Source organism: Gobio gobio, assembly GCF_949357685.1.
Source record: "Gobio gobio genome assembly, chromosome: 5".
NCBI classification, from domain to species: domain Eukaryota; kingdom Metazoa; phylum Chordata; class Actinopteri; order Cypriniformes; family Gobionidae; genus Gobio; species Gobio gobio.
This window is the reverse complement of record NC_137101.1, coordinates 15,480,519-15,503,613: the sequence shown is the minus strand read 5'-3', so window position 1 is coordinate 15,503,613 and position 23,095 is coordinate 15,480,519. Positions and strand designations below refer to the sequence as shown.

The 23,095-nt window shown below is 37.3% G+C and overlaps 2 protein-coding genes across 10 annotated transcripts; one reads left to right on the top strand and one right to left on the bottom strand.

The window, feature by feature from the left end:
* Positions 1-1,445: 1,445 nt before the first annotated feature.
* On the bottom strand, positions 1,446-8,417 carry calua (calumenin a). Of its 2 annotated transcripts, XM_079817781.1 has the most exons (8): positions 7,722-8,417; positions 7,397-7,441; positions 5,990-6,226; positions 5,602-5,795; positions 5,063-5,229; positions 3,287-3,347; positions 2,981-3,180; positions 1,446-2,894 (listed from the first exon to the last, which is right to left on the bottom strand). In XM_079817781.1, exons 3-8 carry the CDS (start codon positions 6,217-6,219, stop codon positions 2,790-2,792), a joined length of 957 nt encoding a protein of 318 aa, XP_079673907.1. In that variant the 5' UTR covers positions 6,220-6,226; positions 7,397-7,441; positions 7,722-8,417; the 3' UTR covers positions 1,446-2,789. The 2 variants fall into 2 exon arrangements, with proteins under 2 accessions (XP_079673907.1, XP_079673906.1); XM_079817780.1 differs by lacking the exon at positions 7,397-7,441.
* A 520-nt stretch (positions 8,418-8,937) lies between these two features.
* On the top strand, positions 8,938-22,334 carry mdm1 (Mdm1 nuclear protein). 8 transcript variants are annotated; one of them, XM_079817770.1, is made up of 15 exons: positions 8,943-9,115; positions 9,622-9,727; positions 9,904-10,214; positions 10,903-11,037; positions 13,004-13,180; positions 13,768-13,904; positions 14,118-14,214; positions 16,044-16,076; positions 18,094-18,296; positions 18,384-18,614; positions 19,151-19,293; positions 19,569-19,705; positions 19,786-20,020; positions 21,371-21,439; positions 21,790-22,147. In XM_079817770.1, exons 1-15 carry the CDS (start codon positions 9,098-9,100, stop codon positions 21,897-21,899), a joined length of 2,142 nt encoding a protein of 713 aa, XP_079673896.1. In that variant the 5' UTR covers positions 8,943-9,097; the 3' UTR covers positions 21,900-22,147. The 8 variants fall into 8 exon arrangements, with proteins under 8 accessions (XP_079673899.1, XP_079673896.1, XP_079673897.1 ...); XM_079817772.1 differs by lacking the exon at positions 8,943-9,115 and adding an exon at positions 9,186-9,374; XM_079817773.1 differs by lacking the exon at positions 19,569-19,705 and having other exon boundaries at positions 8,938-9,115; positions 19,760-20,020; positions 21,790-22,146.
* Positions 22,335-23,095: the final 761 nt, after the last annotated feature.

Below are 23,095 nucleotides of genomic sequence, written 5' to 3'. Positions count from 1 at the left end.
TGAGGTGTTGACTTGGCCTCCAAATTCCCCAGATCTCAATTCAACCGAACATCTGTGGGATGTGCTGAACAAACAAGTCCGATCCATGGAGGCCCCACCTTGCAACTTACAGGACTTAAAGGATCGGCTGCTAACATCTTGGTGCCAGATACCACAGCACACCTTAAAGGGTCTAGTGGAGTCCATACCTCAATGTGTCAGGGCCGTTTTGGTAGCAAAAGGGGGTCCAACACAATAGTAGGTCATAATGTTATGCCTGATCGGTGTATACATACAGTAGTGGCCAAAAGTGATGTCCAATCTAGGGAAATTGGCTTCTTCGCACTTTATTCTCACTTATAAAATATATTGTATGCATGTTGTCAAGTTGTATCATTTGTCATGATGTAATGAAACAAACCAAATTGTGTGGATGTCATGTTTGGGCCAAGTGGTCAACCAAGTTATATTTTATGTTATTTTGTGGATTTTAGTGAAAATGGCCAGATGGAAGGAGCTTTCCTCTGCAATCAAGGAGGACATTGTTGAAATGGCTAAATCTGATCAAATGGTTTTGGATATTGCTCATGTGGAGGATGTGAATGGTCACAATGTCCACAAAATTATTTCAAAGCACAGTGAGACCACGCACCATGCAGAATATACAGTGCTATGGCTGGTCAAGGAAGACTATTGAGCATTGACCTGAATGTAGAACCACTTCAAAACAGCTTGTAAAGACCTGGATGAGACCTCCAATTTCATCTTGACCTGTAAGCCAACGGCTACAAGAGGTTGGATTGAGAGGTTGTGTACCAGTAAAGAAACCATTTATTATTTTTTCTACTGCAAAAAACATCTTACATTTGCCAAAGAAAATAAGGACTGGCTTGTGGAAGATTGGAGACGAGTTCGGCAATCCAAAAAGTCAAAGTTTAACAACCTAGCATAGGATGCTGTCAGGTATGTTCATAGGAGACGATTTGAGGGTTTTAATACCAAATGGATCCGTGGCACCATTAAGCACGGCAGGGGAAACATAATGGTATTGATGAAGCATGTCTGCAGCAGGTGTTGGAAGAATCTACAAAGTTGCTGGCACTTAGAAAATTTACCAATACTTGGGAATCCTGCTGAACACAATGTAGCCAAGTATGGAGGATCTGTTTGGAGAGAAAATCTGTATTTTCCAACATGATATCGAACCCAAACACGCAAATGCAACAAAGTTGCACACAAAAAGAGTTAATGCTCAGCATTTTGAAGTCTTTAAGTGGCCTCCTCAGTCCCCTGACCTTCATGCCATTGAAAACCTGATTAAATTATAAACCTGAATTGTGACAAGTCATGCAGGTCTTCCAATGAAGCTCAACTTTGAGGATTGGAAAGAAGTTGCACAAAGTGTTGTGAGTCAATGCCCAGCAGAATGGCTGCTGTAATCAGAAACAAAGGATAACCAACAAAATATGAATAAATGATTACATTTTAATCAAGGTATGCTTTATTTGCAGTGAGCTTTTTGTTTTTCTATGCGTTGTCTGCATAATACAATAAACCAATAAGTTCTTCTTCCCAATATAACATACTCCTCAAATTTTGATTGTTTATTATATTCTGAAGTGTCACTAAAAGCATATATTGTGCAAATATTCCCCCTGGACATCACTTTTTGCCACTACTGTTTAATATGAATTATTTCATAAATTGTAAGCAATATTGTCTATTTCTTCTATTTGTGGAATCTCAAACAAAATGACAGACAGAAAGTAATTCCTGAAAAATATATAATCAGTCATAATTGTTTATTGACAATTTGTTGTTTTCAAGATACAATCCGTTGAGCTAAAACAGCACCATTTGAAGGAAGTCACCTAAAACCTTGGGTGCCAAAACATTTTATGTAGAAAAATAAAATGCATTAATGGACCACGAAGGATGCTGCTATGTTTGTAACATAGCAAACGTGTTGCAAACAGCATAGTGTATTTCAAATAATGAAATTTAAAGCAACAATCTATTCAGCAATGTGTTCGATTGGGCCCTAGAACCAAAATTATTTGACGTTTTTGACATATAGCTCCAACTGAAGAGCCAAATCAAATAGAAAATACAGTGAAAGGCACAATGAGAGATGAGTGTTCAGAAAACCTAATATTGATAGAAATTCATGGGATGCATCAATGGAGAAGATTTATTCCTAAATAAATATATTAAGACAACAGTGTATTGCCTTTAGAGAGAAATGGGGAGGATCCTCATCATCCTATAATCAATGTCTGTGCACACAGGAGAGAAATGTGAGATTATATGAATAAAGCTCTATACATATTCACATAAACGAGTGAATATATACATATATTTTATATCTATTTGTATAAACCGTCTGAACAAACCAATCTGAGAGCTTTCAGTACTTAGTATCCCATTGAACAGGACTGTGAACAGCAAGGGGAGCTGATCATAGATCAGTAGCACGTATAAAAATCGCCTTGAATCTAGCTCTGAATAAACTGCTTCTCATTAAAATAACAAATAAACCGTTATTGAAATGATAATAATGCTGTACATGGACCACGATTCAAAAGACGGATCAAACAAACACTGTTACTGACACACTTTACAGTAAAAAAAAACTAAATAGGAATGCATGTCGTGAATGCATTTCCGTGTGCAAAAAGAGAAAACAATCTATCAAGTGAACTAAATCTGAGGATTTAGCGTTGTGTTATGATGAAGCCGTATAAAATAAATTATATTCTTTTACCAAAACAACTTCAAAGGTAATTTTCTATTATACTAGAAAAAAATAATTAAAACTCATCATGTCGAACTAACGCCTCCCCAAAGTCAGTTGCTTGACTTCCCACAAACAAATCATACTTGTTGAGTATTTCCTCTTTGGTGAGTTTGCTATCCTGAAAAACAGAGACAGACTCGGTTAAAATGATTTCAATTATAGCTTTACAAAAGCTGACAAAATACGTTTTAATGTTCGGCTTACCTTGTTTGTGTCAGACTCGTACACCAGATGCTTTGCTTCGGCTTCGGCGTGGTCGTAGTCAGCCGGTAGAATCCAGTCCATGGTCTCCTCTTTGTCCATCTTTCCATCCTTGTTCTTGTCTCTAAACTCCGAAAACTGCTCTCGCTCTGTCGCCACCCATTCAGGCTCGTCCATTTCATCCTCATGGTTGTACATGTCGCCTGATATTCAAACAAATTCAAGCGGTTTTAAGCAATGCATGAAAACCTGTGAAAGCTTTTAAAAGGTTTTGTAAGAGACTTGCACATTTAAAATATCATTACTCACCAATATACTCCTCTAGGTCGATAAAACCATCACCATTCTTATCAATATCCTCCATAGTTTCCTAATGATAAAATTGAAGCAGTAAGATCAGTGAAAGGTTACAGAAAATTACATTTAAAACAGGAAACATCCTAAGCAGATCCTATTAGCTTTCTTCATACATGTGCTGGTGTGCAAAATTCATACATGATTAAGAAGATGTTTGTGTTGTTGTTTTACTTTCTAATCAACTTTAGAAACCAGTATTTTTTTGTTTTTAAACCCCAACCAGCAAGATCCGTTCTGGAATGAAACACCCACATTCTATAATCAATTTCCAATGGATAAAATTATGCCACACTCTATATTTTCTCATTAAATTACACATTTCACTCAGAAAATACACTACCATTCAAAGGTTTGGGGTCCGTTTTTTTTTTTTTTTTTTTTAAGAAATTCATACTTTTATTCAGCAAGGGTGCTTTAAATTGATCAAAAGTGGCAGGGTAGACATTTAAAAATCAAAAGATAGAAAGAAAATGAACAATTCGTTCCCACGACTTACTAATACGTCAGCACGTTTAAGTAATTTGTTCCCTCGTTTTCAGTAAATCGTGTGTACAATATAATAATTTTGTTCCCTCGTTTTACTAAATCATGTGCATGGCATAATAATTTGTTCCATCATTTCACTCAATTTTGCACGAGATATAATACGTTCCCTCGTTTTACTTAAAACTTGTGTACAATATAATAATTTGTTCTCTCGTTTTACTAAATCTTGGCCTTGTTGTAATTTGTTCCCTTGTTTTACTAAATCGTGTGCATGATATAATAATTAGTTCCCTTGTTTTACTAAATCGTGTGCATGATATGATAATTTGTTCCCTCGTTTTACTAAATCGTGCGCACAATATAATAACTTGTTCCCTTGTTTTACTAAATCGTGTGCATGATATAATAATTTGTTCCCTTGTTTTACTAAATCGTGTGCATGATATAATAATTTGTTTCATCATTTCACTCAATTGTGCGCAAGTTATAATAATACGTTCCCTCATTTTACTAAAACTTGTGCACAGTATAATAATTCATTCCCTCGTTTTACTAAACCATGTGCACAATATAATTATTCGTTCACCTCTTTTTACTAAATCTTGGCCTTGTTGTAATTAGTTCCCTTGTTTTACTAAATCGTGTGCATGATATGATCATTTGTTCCCTCGTTTTACTAAATTGTGCGCACAATATAATAACTTGTTCCCTTGTTTTACTAAATGATGGACATGTTGTAATAATTTGTTCCCTTGTTTTAATAAATCATGGACATGTTGTAATAATTTGTTCCCTTGTTTTAGTTAAGTAAAAAGAGGGAACTAATTAGTATAACATGGCCACAATTAGCTAAATCGAGGGAATGGATTAATAAATTGTGGGAACAAATTCTTAATTCACAGCTATGATTTACTAAAACAAGAGAAGAATTGATAATTTGTGGCCATAATATTTATTTTTGTCCGCATGTGCTTTTATGTGTACTTTTGAACTTTCTATAAATCAAAGAATCATGAAAAAAGGTTTATCACAATTTCCACAAAATATTTCCACTTATTTTAAGTTGTATTAATGCACCCTTGGTGACCATAAGACACTTCTTTCAAAAACAATAACAAATCTTACCAACCCCAAACTTTTGAACAATGGTGTACGTCAGATTACAGAAGTAAAATGGGATGCAAACAGGTTTCACAATAACTTTAACCTGGGGTTGAACTGACATAATAGTAACAGACCCACCAATACAACAATGTCCTTCATATGTTCATACTCCTCAGGATGTAGGAAGGCTGTGAACTCCTCTTTGTCAGCGATGTGGTCTCCGTTTCCATCAGCCATTTTAAAGCGCCGTTCATCTCTGACCATCATCTGCTTGTAGTTGTAGCCGTCATCAGGTTCAGGATCATCTAGAAAAACACAGACAGTATTATTCAAATAAAAAATGTTGTACTTCAGTACTCGCGTTGTTCCAAATCTGTATGAGTTTCTTTCTTCTCTGGAACACAAAAGAAGATATTTTGAAGAATGCTTCAACTGTTTTTGTTCATAAAATGAAACTCAGTGGGATCTAAAACAACCCTGGATGCCACTGACTTTCATTATATGATCCAAAAAACAACAACACGAGACATTTTTTAAATCTTCTTTTGTATTCCACAGTAGAAAGAAATTCATTCAAGTTTGGAATTACATATGCGGCTGAGTAAATGATAATTTTTAGCGACCAATCCTTTAAGTTTGTTTGTAAGTTTGTAGAAAAAAAAAGACTGCATTTTTACCAAGGTAGGTGCCGTATGTGACATTCTTGTATTCATCCCAAGAGATCATGCCATCATTATTCATGTCAAAATCCTTCCATTGCCTTTCCACATTGTCATAGATGTACTTCTTTTGAGCCTTTTTGATCCATGCTTTCAGCTCGGCCTCTGTGACAAAACCATCCTCATCTGCATCAATCTTATCCACGATTTTACTAAAAGGCAGAAAAAAAGAAGAGCAAAAAGATACAATAACTATGAGAATATGCTCTCTTAATTGTTTTTTGTGCAGTCACATATGCTGCTGAAAAGTGGAAACCCCCAATTCTCAAAGAAAATGAATGACTTCCACTCATTTTGTTGTGCAAATCATTGCTAAATGCCCCTTAACACTCAGCACAATCCTTACCCAAGCCTATTCTTGCTTTCCTCCGGGGTCAGGTCATCAAAAGTCTTGGCTTCCTCCTCCCCAAGGAATGCATCGTGGTCATAGTCAAAGTTTGTGCCATCGTCGTGCTCTTTGCTGCTCAGTGGCACATCATGGTGGACACGTTCCTTCTTCTCTGTGGGTTTGCTGGTGGCATAAACCACGCACAGAGCAAAGCACATCAACAGAGACCTAATCTCCATCTTCATCATGTAAGCTCTGAGGAAAGAGAGAGCAAATATTAGCATGTATATGTCCCAAATCCCCTTTAAACTAAAATAATACTGACCACACTTATTTCTAGTGTGGCTTTGTTTAAAGAAACCACAGTGCAAACATAATTGTATGAGTTAACAAGATCTGTTTGAATCAGTGAATGTAAACACTGTGTATGTTTGAGTAAGAAGTGTGACATTCACTACTGTTCAAAAGTTTGGGGTTGGTAAGATAAGTCTCTGAGTCTGACGCTCACCAAACCTGCATTTATAGGGTCAGAAATACAGTAAAACAGCAATACTGCAAAATATTATTACAATTTAAAAGAACTGTTTACTTAATATATTTTAAAATGTAATTTATTCCTGTGATGGCAAAGCTGAATTAATCCAGTCATCAGTGTCACATAGTCCTTCAGAAATCATTCTAATATACTGATTGGTTGCTTGTAGAAAACGTGATACCTTTTATGCAGGATTATTTTATGAACTGAAAGTCCAAAAAACAGAATGTATTTGAAATAGTAAAGACATTTATAATGCTACAAAGGATTTCTGTTGCTTTTGGACAATTTAATTAATCCTCGTTGAATAAAAGTGTTACATTTAAAAAAAATAAAAATACTGACCCCAAACCTTTGACCGGTAGTGTAAATGTGTGTAGCACTAGCAGGGGAAAGAGAATAGATGACTGGCAAAATATCAGACGGAAACATAGACAAAAATGTGTTTCCAGGGAAGGAGGAAAAAAACTAAAATGTGTAATAAAAATAATGAAAATGACAAGTAGCCCATCCAAGACAACAAAAAAAGAGATCACTGGCATTCTGAACGGGTGGGAATGGCACAAAAATGGGTCACACAGATCTATTCTGATGGGACAATAGGGACAAACCTTGTTGAATGACAATAGGGAAAAAGTAATAATGCAATAATAAAGAATAAAAATACGATAATAAGGTTATCAAAGTAACATGCATGCCTTTAAATCATTTCAGATTCATTGGGACTTTGGTAGGCACTAGACACAGCAATATAAGAAACAGTTATGATGTTTTGGTCTTACACAAAAATAACACAAAAGCTCTTTACTACTGGCCAACCAATACTTAAACAAAAATTAAGACAGATATGATCCAGATAATAGAAGCACAAATAGAGGACAATAAGTTACCTTTCGGCACATATAAGATGTTAAGGCAGTCTCGGTCACCGTTCACTTGTATGGAAAAAATGCAATGAAAGCAAATGATGACTGGGGCCGTCAGTTTTCTAACATTCTAGTTTTATTTTTTACAAATGAAAGAAATACATTTATAACAACATAAGGGTGAGTAAATGATAACAGAATTTTTATTTGGGGGTAAACTATCCCTTTAATTAACAATACTAACTGCCCCTTTAAGTGAGTCGTCATTATAACGTATACGGTCAGGCAAATGCAAATGTCAACCATATTTCTATAGTACAAACAAACAACGCATAAAATACAAACTTACCTAGATTTAGAACGAGGTCGAGAATGTCAGACACAATACAGGGTCTTTAGTTTAATCTTCTGCACACCCCTGTGCCACACCGTTTTTCGGACAAGAGCAGCGATGCTATCCAATCACAGCGTGAATAGTGGAGTCCGTCCACTGCCATTGGGCCACTTCAGCACAACAAACCCCGGATGTAACGGAAACCGTTGTTTAATAATGCGCTGACTCCGCGCACAATCTTTTAATTGGCTACAGTGCAACGGGAAACCAATCAGCACAAGAGACTACACAATCGGTTGATGTGTCGTTCGAGGCCGCTGCGCACCTAGTAGTGAATTGTCTTTATTGGGTACGTCTTGCCACGTCCCCAAATTTGAGAGACCCGCAAATCTTCGCGGAAAGTTGCTGCCGTCCTGCAACCACACAAACCAAAAAGAAATGGTGGTAGATATTTGTTAAAGCGATTAAAGTAGCGTCGGCCTCGATTTTGAACGGATTACCTAAACTGATACCAGGGTTAGCCCTTGATGCGCTGCACATATTACTACAAAATTATTACAGTTATTACATAATATTACTACTGTTCAGAAAGCAACTTTTGAGTTTAGCAACATTGACAACATGCAAGTCAAACTACACATTTGAGTAAGTAGCTAGTAGTGAAGGAGAAATTAGCCAGCCTGTATTTATTCCTGGATGCTTTTCCACACTGTTTACTACCATCTGGCGGTTGAAAATACCAATTGAATATATATTTTTGAGTTTATATACATTTTAAGGATAGGCCTACTTCTTTTTACTTCTGAGAGGAGAAAAAGTGCAGCAAAGGCTACATTTGTTTTCCATTTTAGCTTATGAAACAAATTGTTCAAAAAATTAATTAAAGGTTTTTGATTAGCCTGCATTTGACGATTAACGTACAGAACCGACAGAAAGCAACGTGAATGTTTATATGGTTGTCAGTGCATGTGCCACTACATATAATTTTGGTTTGAATAACATTTTCCCAATAAATAGGCAATAATAAACCAGTTGTAGTCCATGCTTCCTGTTCATTCCGACAATAAAGCACTTGAATGCAACAAGCTCGTAATCACGACTTCAGAAGTGGGAATTATCACATTTCCTATAGCACGTGAAGGCGGCATTAATTACACTTAAACTTACTACTACACAAACACATGGTGCAGCAAAGCGTCATAACCATAGGTCATAACAAAGCTGCTTAACAGAGGCGCGCATGCGCGTTTCATGGGACGCTGCAGCCCTCACCAAGGTAACAGCCCAGCCTGCAAACGAATAATCTCACTCCACCAAGCGAGTAACAAAAACACGTCTTTTGTTCACGGACCTATTTGTGCACTAGTCACCATTATTAGCCCTGACTCAGAATGACTGTCCATTTTAAGGTAAGTTATTTAAATTATCCACTGGAAACTGTTTTAACACAGATTAAAGGTGCGCGCGCTCGTGCGACGTCATTTGTTTGAGGAACGTGGAGCGCGCGCTGCAGGCTGCAGAAATGCTTTCAGTTTTGATATAAGGCTGGTTGTTTACTTTTAGGTGACCAGATATACATTAATATGAATTCTGGTAAATAATAGTTTACGCGTTGCCGAGAACAAAGAGAACCTACGTGACTATTAAGAAACGCGTTGAAATTAAACGGTAAACCTTTTACAAGTTACTGTCGGTACTTCCTGTTATTTCTTGGAAGAAGTTTGTGCGCGGATTAATACAAATCCAGATTATCCAATTGTCAGATAGGCATTATTAAGCATGGTTTTCTAATAAATCACAGATACACACATTTATTATACGGCTCGTTTAAATATGCAGATTGTTTAACATTCCACATGCAAATTGTGATTTACTATAAAGTGCACTTGTTTATTGTATGCTCTATTTCTAATAGGGAATCAGCGAGTATCGAAGTAAATACAAGAGTCGAACAACACGATCCAGAAGCGATTCTCCCCATCGCAGGATGCGACTGGCTGGACTGCGCTCTGACCAGTCAAGTATGTGATAGATAGATAGATAGATAGATAGATAGATAGATAGATAGATAGATAGATAGATAGATAGATAGATAGATAGATAGATAGATAGAGATCAAATACATTTTTTCATAAAAATGAATAAGCTAATAACTTGGTTAATATTGAATTGATTGATCTTTTTCTATAATTTAAAGGAATTACTCGGGAACCCCAATTCATATCCAAAAGGAAAGTGGCATTTTATCCACCTCAGGTATCCAATTCTTTCCGATGGGAAGGGCATGGTTCGTCTCCACAGCGCCGTCAGGAGAAGAGCAGGCCTGTCACACCTCCTGCTGTCACACCTGTGCTTAGAGCCACTAGTTCAGAAAAAGTAGCGACCCCTCTAGCCCCAAGAGGCCCCGTGCCACCAGAGGGCATCGCTGCACCATCCCACCAATTACAAGCAGAGGCACAAGCAGCTCAGACATCCACCACGGCTGCAGACCAGCAGAGACCAAATGGAGTGAGTCAGATTGTGAAATATGTGCATTGGTGCAGAGTTGGGTTAAGTTATTCCCCTTGAGGAGAAGATTCCTCGGTAGCAAATATAAAGTTTCTATACCACAATTCATTTTACATATGTAACAGATGTAGCCAGTAAGAGCTGTGTGTGTAAACCTCACTCCCTTGGCCTCAAGAGTCTTTAGCACCCTTGTTAGCGCGATCGCCTCCCACACCAGAGACCCCTGCTCCTGTTCGGAGTGGAGCGGGTTGAGTTGGACTGGTTACACATGGTGCTGTGACCCGGATGGGATTGAGGTTTAGGGAGGTGAGTGTAATGGACGTAGGCCAGTAAGAGCTGTGAGTGTAAACCTCACTCCCCTGGCCTCAAGAGGCCTGGCCTGACGCTAATGGCTGTGGTCTGTAGTGTCCCTACATGACTGTAGTGTTGCATGCCGCCTCCCATGGCGGAGATCCTGGTTCAAATCCTGCTCGGAGTGGGTCGAGTAGGACAGGTTACACACACACACACACACATATATATATCTATAGATCTATATATCACATTTTTCTCATTTTTATTAAAATATTTTTTAGAGTTTTTCAAATTCGTTTATGAGGCCATAATTGGTGTATAACAATTAGAATTGTATTATTAACTATTAATATCAATGCAGTTACAGTATTTCAGAGCGTGTACTGTCTATTAGATTCACCATGCACTGCGTAGAAGAGCGGGACTGAAGTCTGAGCGACAGAGAAATGGCCGTTTGAACTCAGAGTACCAGCGACAGTTCATGTGGAAAACGCCTGTGGCCGATTCGCCCCTGCTTGCTGCACAGGAGGTACTTCCTTGCACGTTTGTCAGCATTGTCATAATTCAAAATCCTTTTTATCATCACACATAGGCTTGCTTTCAGTCCCTAGCCAGATTAACTGACATATTATTGGACAGAGCACGTATGCTCACCTGAAGCGTATTATATTTTAAGATATGAATTACTGATATGTATTTGAATGCCTTGATTGTTTTTGAGTGCATTTCTTACCAATAAAACACTCTTCCAGTAGATGGCAGTATCGTTTTGCATGCCACTATGTTTATTTGATATATATATATACAGTCAAACCAAAATGTATTCAGACACCTTCAACATTTTCTCATAGTTTATTCACTATAGTTTAGAAAATGGTAATAAAATATGACAAGAACTCAGAGTTAAACTGTGTCAGAACAAATTAATCTTGATAAAGCCAGATAACTTTGATAGAAAGGTATGTAATGGATTACAATCAACCAATCAGCTGTTGGCTGTTAAATTTAAGTACACAATTAGATAATACCAATTATCTATATCGATATAATATCGATATCAAGAGCATTTAGCATTGTCAATTTATGTATATAAATGAACATTATTATTAGGGTAGGCCTACTTTTATTATTAAATTGATATTACATTTATTGCCCCGCGCTAATTTTACAACATCAATGCATAACCGATACTCTGCATAATAAAATAATAGATAGATTAGCTTAATTACTCCTCATTATTTAAATAAATTTTGCCCAATTAAACAAGGAATTTTAGGCCTATAATTAAAATGATTATCAGTCTAAAATATTTCATAACACTGCAATAATATCAGAAAGTAAGTGCAGCTTTATTTAAAAAACAACTTGTTTAACACGAAATGGGCCTATACTTCTCTTCTAATTTGTTTCACAATATGGGCCACAAGAGAAATATTAAGAATATAAATTAAGACTGAATTAATGAATCTTGTCTCTGTGAGAATATATGCGCCGAAAGCTCGTCAGATTTTACTTTCACTTTCACCGACTTTCGCGCACATTGCGTTTTTGTGTGATATCCACTGACTCGCATTCAAGATTTAAAACGAAAAGTAAAAAAAAAAATCTATATTGCGCCGTGACATTTTTCATTCTTTTCTTTTGTCAAATGATGGACAACGATTCACATTTTTCCCATGATAGTAAAATTAAGTAAATATTAAATAATAGTAAATAAAATTAAGTAAATGAAGTAAATTAATATTCAAAGTTAAATGAATAAAAGAGGCACTGATCATAGGTTAAACACGGCAGTTTGAACGTCTTCGATTATCCATTTTACAACACGAACTGGAGGAAAGCAACAGTTTGCTAAATTTCTGCTATTTGATAACTGCCTACAGAACTTAAAGATCTCCCTCTTTTCGTTTTCTTTCTTGCTGCATTAAAGATTCACGGTTCAACTTCTGCTTTCGCGCAGGCGCAGTGATGAGAAATAGGGCAATCAGTTCGTAGCTCTGCTTCAGCTGTTTAGTAACCTCACGAGGAGCGACCAGAATTTCTGACATGCCAGAAATTCACCCGACCATCCGATTGCCGATCGGGAGAGGTTTGTCGCCTCTCGTTTCCCCCTGTACACTGCACGAACACCTCACGACAAACGACGCACGACAAAGCTGAAAATCGCCCCGACCCAAAAAAGAGTCGCACGAGTCAGAATTCGGCTCGAAATCGGACGAAAATCGCACAGTGTATGCCCAGCTTAAGGCAAAACATGGTCAGGTCAAAGTGTCTGAATAATTTTGGTTCCAAATTTTTAATCAATTTTACTGGGAGTTCACTGTTTTTGAATTGTTGGGAATAATATGTCACAGTTTACTTTATTTTGCTATCCTCACTTACAAAAATGAACTATAGTGTCCTGCACCCAGTAGGAAAAAATATATCTGCTGTCTGAATAATTATCTTTTCATTGGACCTTTTTTGTGTTTTGGATTACTTCATATCTGTTTTAGATGTTGTACAGTAACAATAGAGCCATCCCACCCTTCAAATCAAACCCAGTAATTATGGAGAGCGAGTACAGGAGAAGTTTTAAAGGATCACCTCCTCCCAGACCACCGCGTTTGAGGCGAGATGTTGAACAATATGAGGTCCCTCTGCTTCATACAGAGAACACAACGCCAGAGAAGGTACACAGAAATATCCACCTTATTTTAAATGTAAGAGTGGGTGTGGCCATTTTTAACTCCCAGTTAATTTAGCTGCTTGATATTGCAAACTGGAATTTGCTATCATACCATTTTAATTAATTATCATAATCATAAAGAAAATGGTTGTAGTGCAAATAGTTTTACTGTTTACTGCCCTTTGTTATTCTTCTAGTTATTTCCCCATAGTTTCTAATGAATGGGAAGTCACACATTCACACACACAAAGAAAATCACTTACTCTGTGTCACCAATTTTGGTGGATATACATTCAGCTCAGCCACACATCAAACTTTCCAAACATCATAGCATCAGTATGGGGGCGGATAAACCAGTTTCACCTACATATTGTTAGATCAACTGTATGGGCCATCATGTGAGTGACAGTCACAATGTAAATGCATCTGACTATAGATAACTGAAATGCATATAAACTTTTGGTATGTCAGTTCCTCGTAATTTTTTTTACACATGCTGAACAATGTACAGGAGGAATTTACATTTACAAAAATGTTTGTACCTTTGACATGGTATTTCCTGTGCTTTTGCCTAAATGTCCACCATACCAGAGTAAGAGGAAGAAGAAGAAGAAGAAGGAGCAACAACACAGCAGGAAGTCAAGCCCCGAAGAGGATGTCACCCATCTACAGCAACAGGAAGTGAGGTCACCTTTTGCCCTGAGAGACACTTCACCCAAGGCTATGAGGTGACTGTTGTATTTTTTGTTTTGTTTCTTTGTACAGGACTGGAAAAAAACAGAAACAACACATTGAAAATGGATTTCATATGGCCCGTTTCATGCATTTTGCTTTAGCAGCTTATAAGTGAAACATATTTATTTTGACATTCATATTATATTCAATAGGTTACATTACATTTATAAATACTCTTATAGTCTCCCTCTTTTTCTGTCTGAAAGGAAAGTGAAAACTGAGTACAGATCCAACTTCCGTTCTCCCCTCCAATACAACTATAGAGATGGAGCGTGGGTGAAGGCCAGAACTGCAAAGGAGGAGGTGAGCTTCTGGAAAAAGAAAACAAATGTGCAGGCCTAAAATCATGTCATTCCAAACCCAAAAGACTTTGGTTAATCTTCGAAACACAAGTGAAGATATTTTAAATGAAATCTGAGAAATTTCTGTCCCTCCATTGAAAGTCCATGCAACTACAAATTTGTCGCTTTAAATAGTTCATAAAGACATCATAAAATGAATCCATATAAATTAAAGGGTAACTAAACCCCTGCTCAGAGCTTAACTCCACCCACTGGCAATTTTTAAAAAATGCTGGAAAAGTGGGCAGAGCCCAGTGGAGACAGAGGGGACGAACCGAGGGCGGGGGTAAGCGGAGGGTGTGCACCTGAGACCCGCAGTGACGGATTGATTGACAGCTGTCAGACTCGCGAGTCGCAAAGATGGAGAATGACTGGAGTGACGCCAGCTTTGCAACAGAGCGGTCATTCTTCTACCTTCACCTGAAGTGGAGGAGGGTGAATTGTCTGTAGACACAAACCCGGAGCCTTATCAATGCGAGCCGCTGCTCAAACTGCGTTAACTCCCGATGCAGACGATGCTAGTGAAACAGCAGCTTGTGTATGAAAATGATCTGTACACATGACGGGCGTCAATAATATCGCTAGAAAATCCTGACGTGTACTGACAACTGCATTATTTAACCGCATTTTCTTCATTACAATGTTAAAGCAAGTTTCAAGTCAGTTTCATTCATAATGTTTCTATTTCATGTAACATGACATTTCATACTGGAGTGAAGCCGTTCTCATCGTGTGATTGGGGGAAACATTTCTGAGGGCGTGGTGAGCTCGTGCCAGGGGCGCGGATAGTGAGCCGTTGGAAGTACCATCCTACGTCACGATGTACCACAACGTCCAATAGGAAAATTCAACTGCAGTAGCCACCGTTCAACCTTAAGAGGGCAGCACTTTGGCGGTTTGACACCATATTTTATAGAATTAAAACACTTTATACTCAAATGTCAAAACATTTACTCGAATCAATGAACAGCATTAATAAAGCCCCAGTATAACAGATCATTAACTAAAAAAAAGTTGGTTTAGGGTTTAGTTACCCTTTAAGTAGTTTAGTCTACATTTTCTAAAGAGATATTCAATTTAGGCTTATACACTGCAAAAATGCTCTTCTTGTTTAGTACTTTTGTCCTGTTTCTATTCTAAATATCTAAAAATTCTTAAATCAATAAAATCAAAATGAAGTGTGTTTTTGCTTCAAACAAGCAAAATGATCTGCTAATGGGGTAAGACAAATAATCTTGTTTCTGTTTGAAATCTTATTTCTGTCCCAAACAGAAAAAAGATACTTTTTATTACCCAATTGGCAGATCATTTTGCTTGTTTTAAGCAAAACTCATGACGTTTGATTTTTTTTCCTCCCCAGAAAACAAGAAAAAATATCTGATGTCATGTTTTGCTTATCTAGTAAAAGCATCTTGATTTAAGATTTTTATTTTTGATATTTGGACTGGAAACAAGACAAAAAAAGGGTGCAGTTTTTTCAGTCTAGTGTTGAATGTTAAAAGAAAAACATAAATTGACAAATCTATTTAAAATATAAAGCATTTCTAAATGATTTTAATTCTTGAAAACGAAAGTATTTCCAGAACTTCAGTTAAATAACACTCACAAAGGTGACTTAAACACAGCAAATAAAAAATGACTAGAGAGTGTGAAGGCTACAGTAATACTTCAAGAGCAATTCTGACACCACATTGCATGAAAGCTTGAGCTGTGGTGGATTAAAGGGGCAGAGCTGTTAGGAAACGGAAAGGTAATCTCTCTAATCACTGATCTGTATGATTAATCTTGCAGGAGTGTGATGGTTTTCACGAGTGGTATCATGAGGTAACTCGCATGTTGCATCCAACCTCTCGCTGCTGTTGCTGCCTTAGACACCTTAATTTGCTTATGCGTGTCTGTTCTGTGCCATCAAATGTATGACATCATTCAAACGAAATGGTATCATCGCATATGGGCCTAGACTTGAAGTGTGCGTGTGTGTGTGTGTGTGTGTGTGTTCAATCTGAGTATGTGTGCATGTGGTGGATCACTCAGCAAGATGTTATCTGTCAGCATACTTGGAACTTTGAAGTTGTCTGTGGTTTTGCTTTTTTTTTTTTTGCTTTCTGGTGTCTGGTAATTCTGTATTGACTTTTTTTGGCTCACTCACTGATTATATAAAAGCATAGCTAAACGTTAAAGGGTTAGTTCATCCAACAATGAAAATTCTGTCATTAATTACTCACCCTCATGTTGTTTCAAACTCGTAAGACCTTTGTTCATCTTCGAAAATCCGAGAGCTTTCTGACACCACATAAAGCAACAGCCACTTTCAAGGCCCAGAAAGGTAGTAAAGGCATCATTAAAATAGTCCATGTGACTACAGTGGTTCAACCTTAATATTATGAAGTGACGAGAATACTTTTTGTACGCAAAAAACAACAAAAATAACAACTTTAAGGGAGTGAGGTTTACAAGCACAGCTCTTACTGGCCTATGTCACCCCCTAAACCTCACCCCCACCCGGGTCACGGCACCATGTGTAACCGGTCTTACTCAACCCACTCCACTCTGAGCGTGATTTGAACCAGGGTCTCTGGCATGGGAGGCGGGCGTGCTGACAAGAACTATACAATGTGAATAGCCCAACAACGTGAATAGCATAAGAGAGTAAAAGGGAGAGAAGACATTGAATATTTTTTGCGCACGAAAAGTATTCTTGTCGCTTCATAACTTCTAGGTTGAACCACTGTAGTCCCATGGACTATTTTAACGATGTCTTTACTACCTTTCTGGGCCTTGAAAGTGATCATTGTGTTGCTGTCTATGCTGGGTCAGAAAGCTCTCGGATTTCATCCAAAATATCTTAATTGTGTTACGAAGATGAACAAAGGTCTTACGGGTTTGGAACAACATGAGGGTGAGTAATTAATGACAGAATTTAAATTTTTGGGTGAACTAACCCTTTAAGGAACTAACCCGTTAAACCCTTTATTTTATATTTATTGATTATAAAATAATTATTATTATTCATTATTCATTTAGCAGGGACTTACAAATAAGGGTGAAAACAAATACTGCTTTTTTTTGCTGCTTGGTAAATTATTTGATCTGATTTCTTTGTTTTTAAATGGTCAGCATCTGACATGACAATAAATTCAGTGCTTGGCTCTTCATTTTGACACGTCCTTTTAGTCTATATCTTTCAAAGCAGTTTTCGTGTCATGCTGACACTGTAAAAAGTAACTTTTGTAAGACAGAAGTACTTGATTTTAGGTTATGGTGTCAAGTGTGCTTCAATGCATCTCCAGCAAAACTTTCATGCAAGTCTTGCCGTATGGGACAGAAGTGTCTTTTTGAGTCAGCTCTTTAGGAGCGGAGCATGATTGCCTCCACTTTTACACACATTCTCCACCGGTTTCGAAGCGGATGCGACAATGTTGCATGATTTGAATTTATGTTGATTCAACACATGTATATTAAGCATAATAAAATCATTATATTAAGCATATCATAATAATTACAATATCAGGGCTCAACAATACATTTTCCCACCGAAGAAAAGATTTTTACCAACATATATTATACATGTCGAAAGAAATATATTTTTTTTTGACAAAAGAAGTTTACTTATTAGAATTAATTAATTATTTTTTAAAACATTACGTAAACTGATCCAGAATCTCACTGGGTCAGCATGACTTCCTTATTGTTGAGCCCTGAATATCTAAGGCAGTGTTTTGTCTGTGCTTGCCATGAATCATCAGTCTCCTTGCCTATACATATTATCTGCAGTGTAGCTCTATTTTTCCAGGCTCTGATTAATCATTAACAACTCTAAAGTTCTGCTGTTTATCGACAGGTGCGGGATCTACGTGAGAAGGCAGAGGCCTACAGGAAACGGTCCCGGGGAACTCATTTCTCTCGGCAACACCTGAATCAGATCCTGTCTGATCACAACTGGATGTGGGAGCCTTCCAGTGGCGCCTCCTCATCCTCCATTGAATCTGAGGCCTGCAGAAGCACTAGTAGCAGCCCTATCATTGAGGCTCTAGACCTGGCCAGGTGAGCAAAACTCTGTCAGTACTCAAAATAATCAGAAATAGTCAGTTTAGAGCTTCCTTTTTTCAATGACCTGGCATGTCTCTTTAGGGCTGGCAGTGCCAGGGGAAGTTCTAGCCCTGGACCTTCTGCTTCTGTGGCAGGCAGCAGAAGAAGCTCTCCAGGAGAGGCGGGTCTTCCTGAGGACCCCACCCTGCCTGTGCATAGGAAGCTGGCCTGGGATGAAGAAGAGGGTCATGGAGAGAGAGATGAGTCTGAGATTTCAGAGGAAGCGTGGAATCCAAAAGATGATCATGGAAACATGAAGGAGAGGAATGAGAGGTATGTGCGTGTTGTTCCTCTGAATTGTCACCACAGTTGTATTTGAACATGGACATGATGGTCTTATTGTTGGGCAAAAGTCAAATTTTAAGAATTTGACTCGAGTTGGCTGCAACACAGCAAGTTGAGCTGGAATTTGAATTGAAATGAAGAGGAAGTTAATGAATTACAATTCAAAGAATTGAGCACAGAGATACAAATAATATAAACAATTACATTATTAATTACAAATAATTTTAAGGATAATTCAAATGAAAAATAAAATTAATTATAATTTATTTTATTTGATATATTTTCATAAATTTTATGAAAACTGAATTCAAGAACAGCATTGGAATTTAGAAGTAATTTCCAATTCAGTTCTGAAAGGTGTACAACGCTGGTTTACAGTGGGGTTTTCATAGTTTAGTCCAGCATCATGTTGGCTTCTCCAGTATAAATACTACCAAATCCAGGAGCAATGAATCTTATGTGCAAAATGTTTCTGCCTATGCCGTGGCAGTTTTCCATTCAGACGTTTCGCATATCTTTTGTAGGTTGCAGTTGTTGGAAACTGAGTCATCATCAGTGGCGCAGGGGTCTGGTGGTTCCATTAATGGGGGCAGATTACCAACGCCCAAACTCAAGACCATGCAGACTGTACAAAGAACGCATCACGATCGGACAACTCCAGCCACTGGTAAAAATTGTACTTGACAATACTTTCAAAAGTTCACATCGACCTATTAGTAATGAATAATGTCTGTTTTACAGACAGCTGTGGTTTTCTGCACAGATAGTACATCCGTTTGCCACCTTGAACCTATACTTTTGACATCTTAGCAGTTTCACTTCGATTTAATGGTTTGCAGTCAGACTCTCAAGCCTCTCGTTCATTAGACATAGTTTGTAATCAATCAATTAATCAAGAAAAAAACAAACATTTATTTTAATATTATTTATTAATTTTATTAGGAGGAGCTTTGCTGGTCTCTCCTCCGAAGACCAAACATTCCTCCAGGAAAGTTAGGAGGAGTGAGCCACCTTTAGGAAAACCTCACTCTCCTTATAAACATATCATAGATGGCTCTCCACAGCGTCCACATCATAAGGTACATGATTCTTAAGTCAAATGTGCAATATTATGTCATGCATTATGTCTTCAGATTTCAAACTCCATTGTATTGCGAAGGCTGAGAATGGAAGCTTGCCCCGTTCCTCACCGGCAGCTGGCCTGACCACCGTGGATCTACTTCCCATGCGTGAAGATGCCTGGTCTGAGGGTGAGGAAGCAGCAGACTATACCCATCCAAGACAAGCCAAGCCATCACAAAAACAACAAACCAGCCGCAGTCACAAAGCTGCTGTCCCTCCACTTGCCAACAGAATTCAGGGCCTGATGAGAAACCCGGAGTTTCAGCATAATGGTACGGTTCCTTTCAGCATCCACTGATGTAGATCTGGTCGCAGCCATGGGAGTTTGATTATGAGAGGCCTACCGATCGTAGCTTTTCTGAAGTTACGCTGAGCCTTAATAAGCTGTAAAGACATTTATGCATATTAGAAGTGAACATTTTAGTATTGCGCTACAAAAAAAAAAGTCTTTATTTGATGGCGTGATTATCGATCCATACTTTGGAAATACAACCGCCACTCTATAAACACGCAATTGAAACGTGACTGAGTCATTTACCAGCAGAAAGAGTAGAGAGAGGTTAGGTTACCGCCAGCAATAGGGGGAGAATAATCTAGGTCAGTCTCTTGTCATCTTTTTTGTGCCTGTTTAGTTTTTTCCACTAACGTCAGTGCATTATTTTGGTAGCACTGTATTGAGTCGGGTCAGATTTTCCCTTGTCCTCCTGGGAGTAATTTATTTCTAAAGATAGTTGATACACCTATTGATTGACGTATCCTTGCGTATCTCCTAATTATGAAAATTCAAGAGAACTAACATGATTTGAATTATTGCATATATATATACACACATACACACAGTAATGTTCAAGAGTATTTTTAAAAGAAACTCATATTTTTATTAATCAAGGAAAAATGTAACAAAAGTGACATTAAAGATTGCAGAAGATTTCTATTTCAAATAAACGCTGTCTACAAAATGTATCACTGTTTTCACAAAAATATTAAGCAGCACAACCGTTTTAAACTGTCATGATAATCAGAAATGTTTCTTGAGCAACAAATCAGCTTATTAAAATGTTTTCTGAACATTAATGTGACTAAAGAGTAATGTCCGCTGAAAATGGCTTTGCCATTGCAGGAATAAATTACATAACATGTACTGAAATTGAAAACAGCTATTTTAAATTGCAACAATATTTCGCAATGTTAATATGTTTACTGTATTTTGATCAAATTTATGCAGTCGTGATGAGCATAACATTAAAAAAAAACTACCAACCCCAAACATATATAATCATTATAAACTACTGCCAAATGAAATGTTGCTTTATTTCCCTGACAGTATTGAAAATGATTCAGTGTTACATATAGATTTAAAGACAGTAAAAGAAAATGTCAGTTGTTATTTTTAGTTATAGCTGACCATTAACAATTACTTTCATTAGTCTAACCTAATGCAGTCCAGTTGATTGAATCATATTAAATAATATATTGTTGATGTGTAAGTCCAGTTAACCTACAAAATATGCACAGTGTGGAAAGTGGAAATTACGTGATTAAGTTTCACTGCCTATGATGTTACGTTCATTTATGTAATCCACCCATACGTGATCACAATATCATCTTTGTGTCAACTGTAGGTGACCTGGGAATTTTTCGGCCAGAGCTGTTTGTGTTTCCTGAATCTGATTCTGGTGTGTCAGACAATGGTAAAATCATATTCCTAATATTAGCAGATATTAGCAGCCATAAGCAGTTGCTTACAGTTACTTCATGCTTTTATGTCGGTCTGACACTTTTAGTTGGAACGAGAATTAGATCAACGTGTTCTTTGATGTGGTGCACATATCAAGAACGTCTAATGCATTTAAAATCACTGGTTTCACTAAGTGCATGTCTGCATTGTTGTGCATACACATTGCCCTTTATTACTCATTCATGGAAACCGTAATATCTTAAAATATCTTCTATAAAATGCTTATATATTTAGCAATTATAATGATATGAAATATTATTCTTATTGAAAAAATGTAACATCTCTTTTTCATATTAAATCCAGATGATAAGATGTCTCAGATCTCATCTAGATCAGCAGCCTCGTGCTCTGTGGCCTCTGAGCTCTTGGGCCGCGCTCAGAGAAGGAAGGAGGAATTCTGGGGAAAGAGCTAATGTGTCAAAGCCCATTCATCAGCTGTGCATTGACTGAACAAAAAGCCATTTACTTCTCAGGATGTAAAGATGAAATTTCTTTCTCCCAATTTTAAAAATCGGATTTGTTTTTGTGATTGACTGGTATTTAAAATGAAGGAAAGAGATTTGTAATTTATTTTATTTACTCACATTTTTAATATGATTAGGCCAGTATTGTGTGTTCATTACAAATGGTTTTGCTAATAAACACTAGAACTCAATCTGCAAAAATAGTAATACAATTATTTATTTTTTTACAATGATGGATACAAAGATGTCTTTCTCTTTGATGCACAATTAAATCTGATAAAATGTCATTTAATAACTCAAAGTTTGAACACAATAAAACCACAATAGCATTACATTCAGGCTCACCTACTGCATCAGGGATTACACAAAGTGTGAGAATGGCATAAACATAAAAAAAAAAAAAAAGTTTTAAAATTCATGTAACTATTTAATTGTCGGTCATATTCATTTATTCACATATTTCTGACAGGACACATAACACATTGCATAGATGTAACGCTGGTTCACAGATTTAAAAGATGATGGACAGTCTCTACGTTCACACTGGTTCAGATCTGATTTTTTTTTGTCCACCCAATATCAGATTCCAGTTTGAACAGATCATGGTTCTGAACTGGCCCGCATGAGCAAAAGAACGATAAAAAGACGTCACGCATTATGCTGTCATACGGAATTAAACACAGAGAACAGGCTCGCTTAAGATGCGCCTCGCCTGAAAAAAAGTACTTATTTTTATCTGTCCATATTACAGACTTGCCTTTGTTAATATTAGGACAGAATAAAAAAAATAAAAAAATAGTTACTCTTAAGGGTTACATAGTCTATTATATGATAATAAACTCGTTGTTAGGAACTTCATCAAACCATTCCTGAACCATTTTTGCTTTGTGTCAGGGCGCATAATCCTGCTGAAAGAGGCCACACCAGAGAATACCTCTGCAACAATGCTTAAGTAGGTGGTACGTGTCAAAGTAACATTCCCCAGATAAGCGACACACATGCACCTGCCCCATCTACGTGATTTAAAAGAAAACATGATTCTTCAGACCAGGCTACCTTCCATTACTCTGTGGTCCAGTTCTGATGCTCATGTCACGTCTCACTGTTGGCACTTTAGGCTGTCGACAGGGGTCACTGGTCAGCAT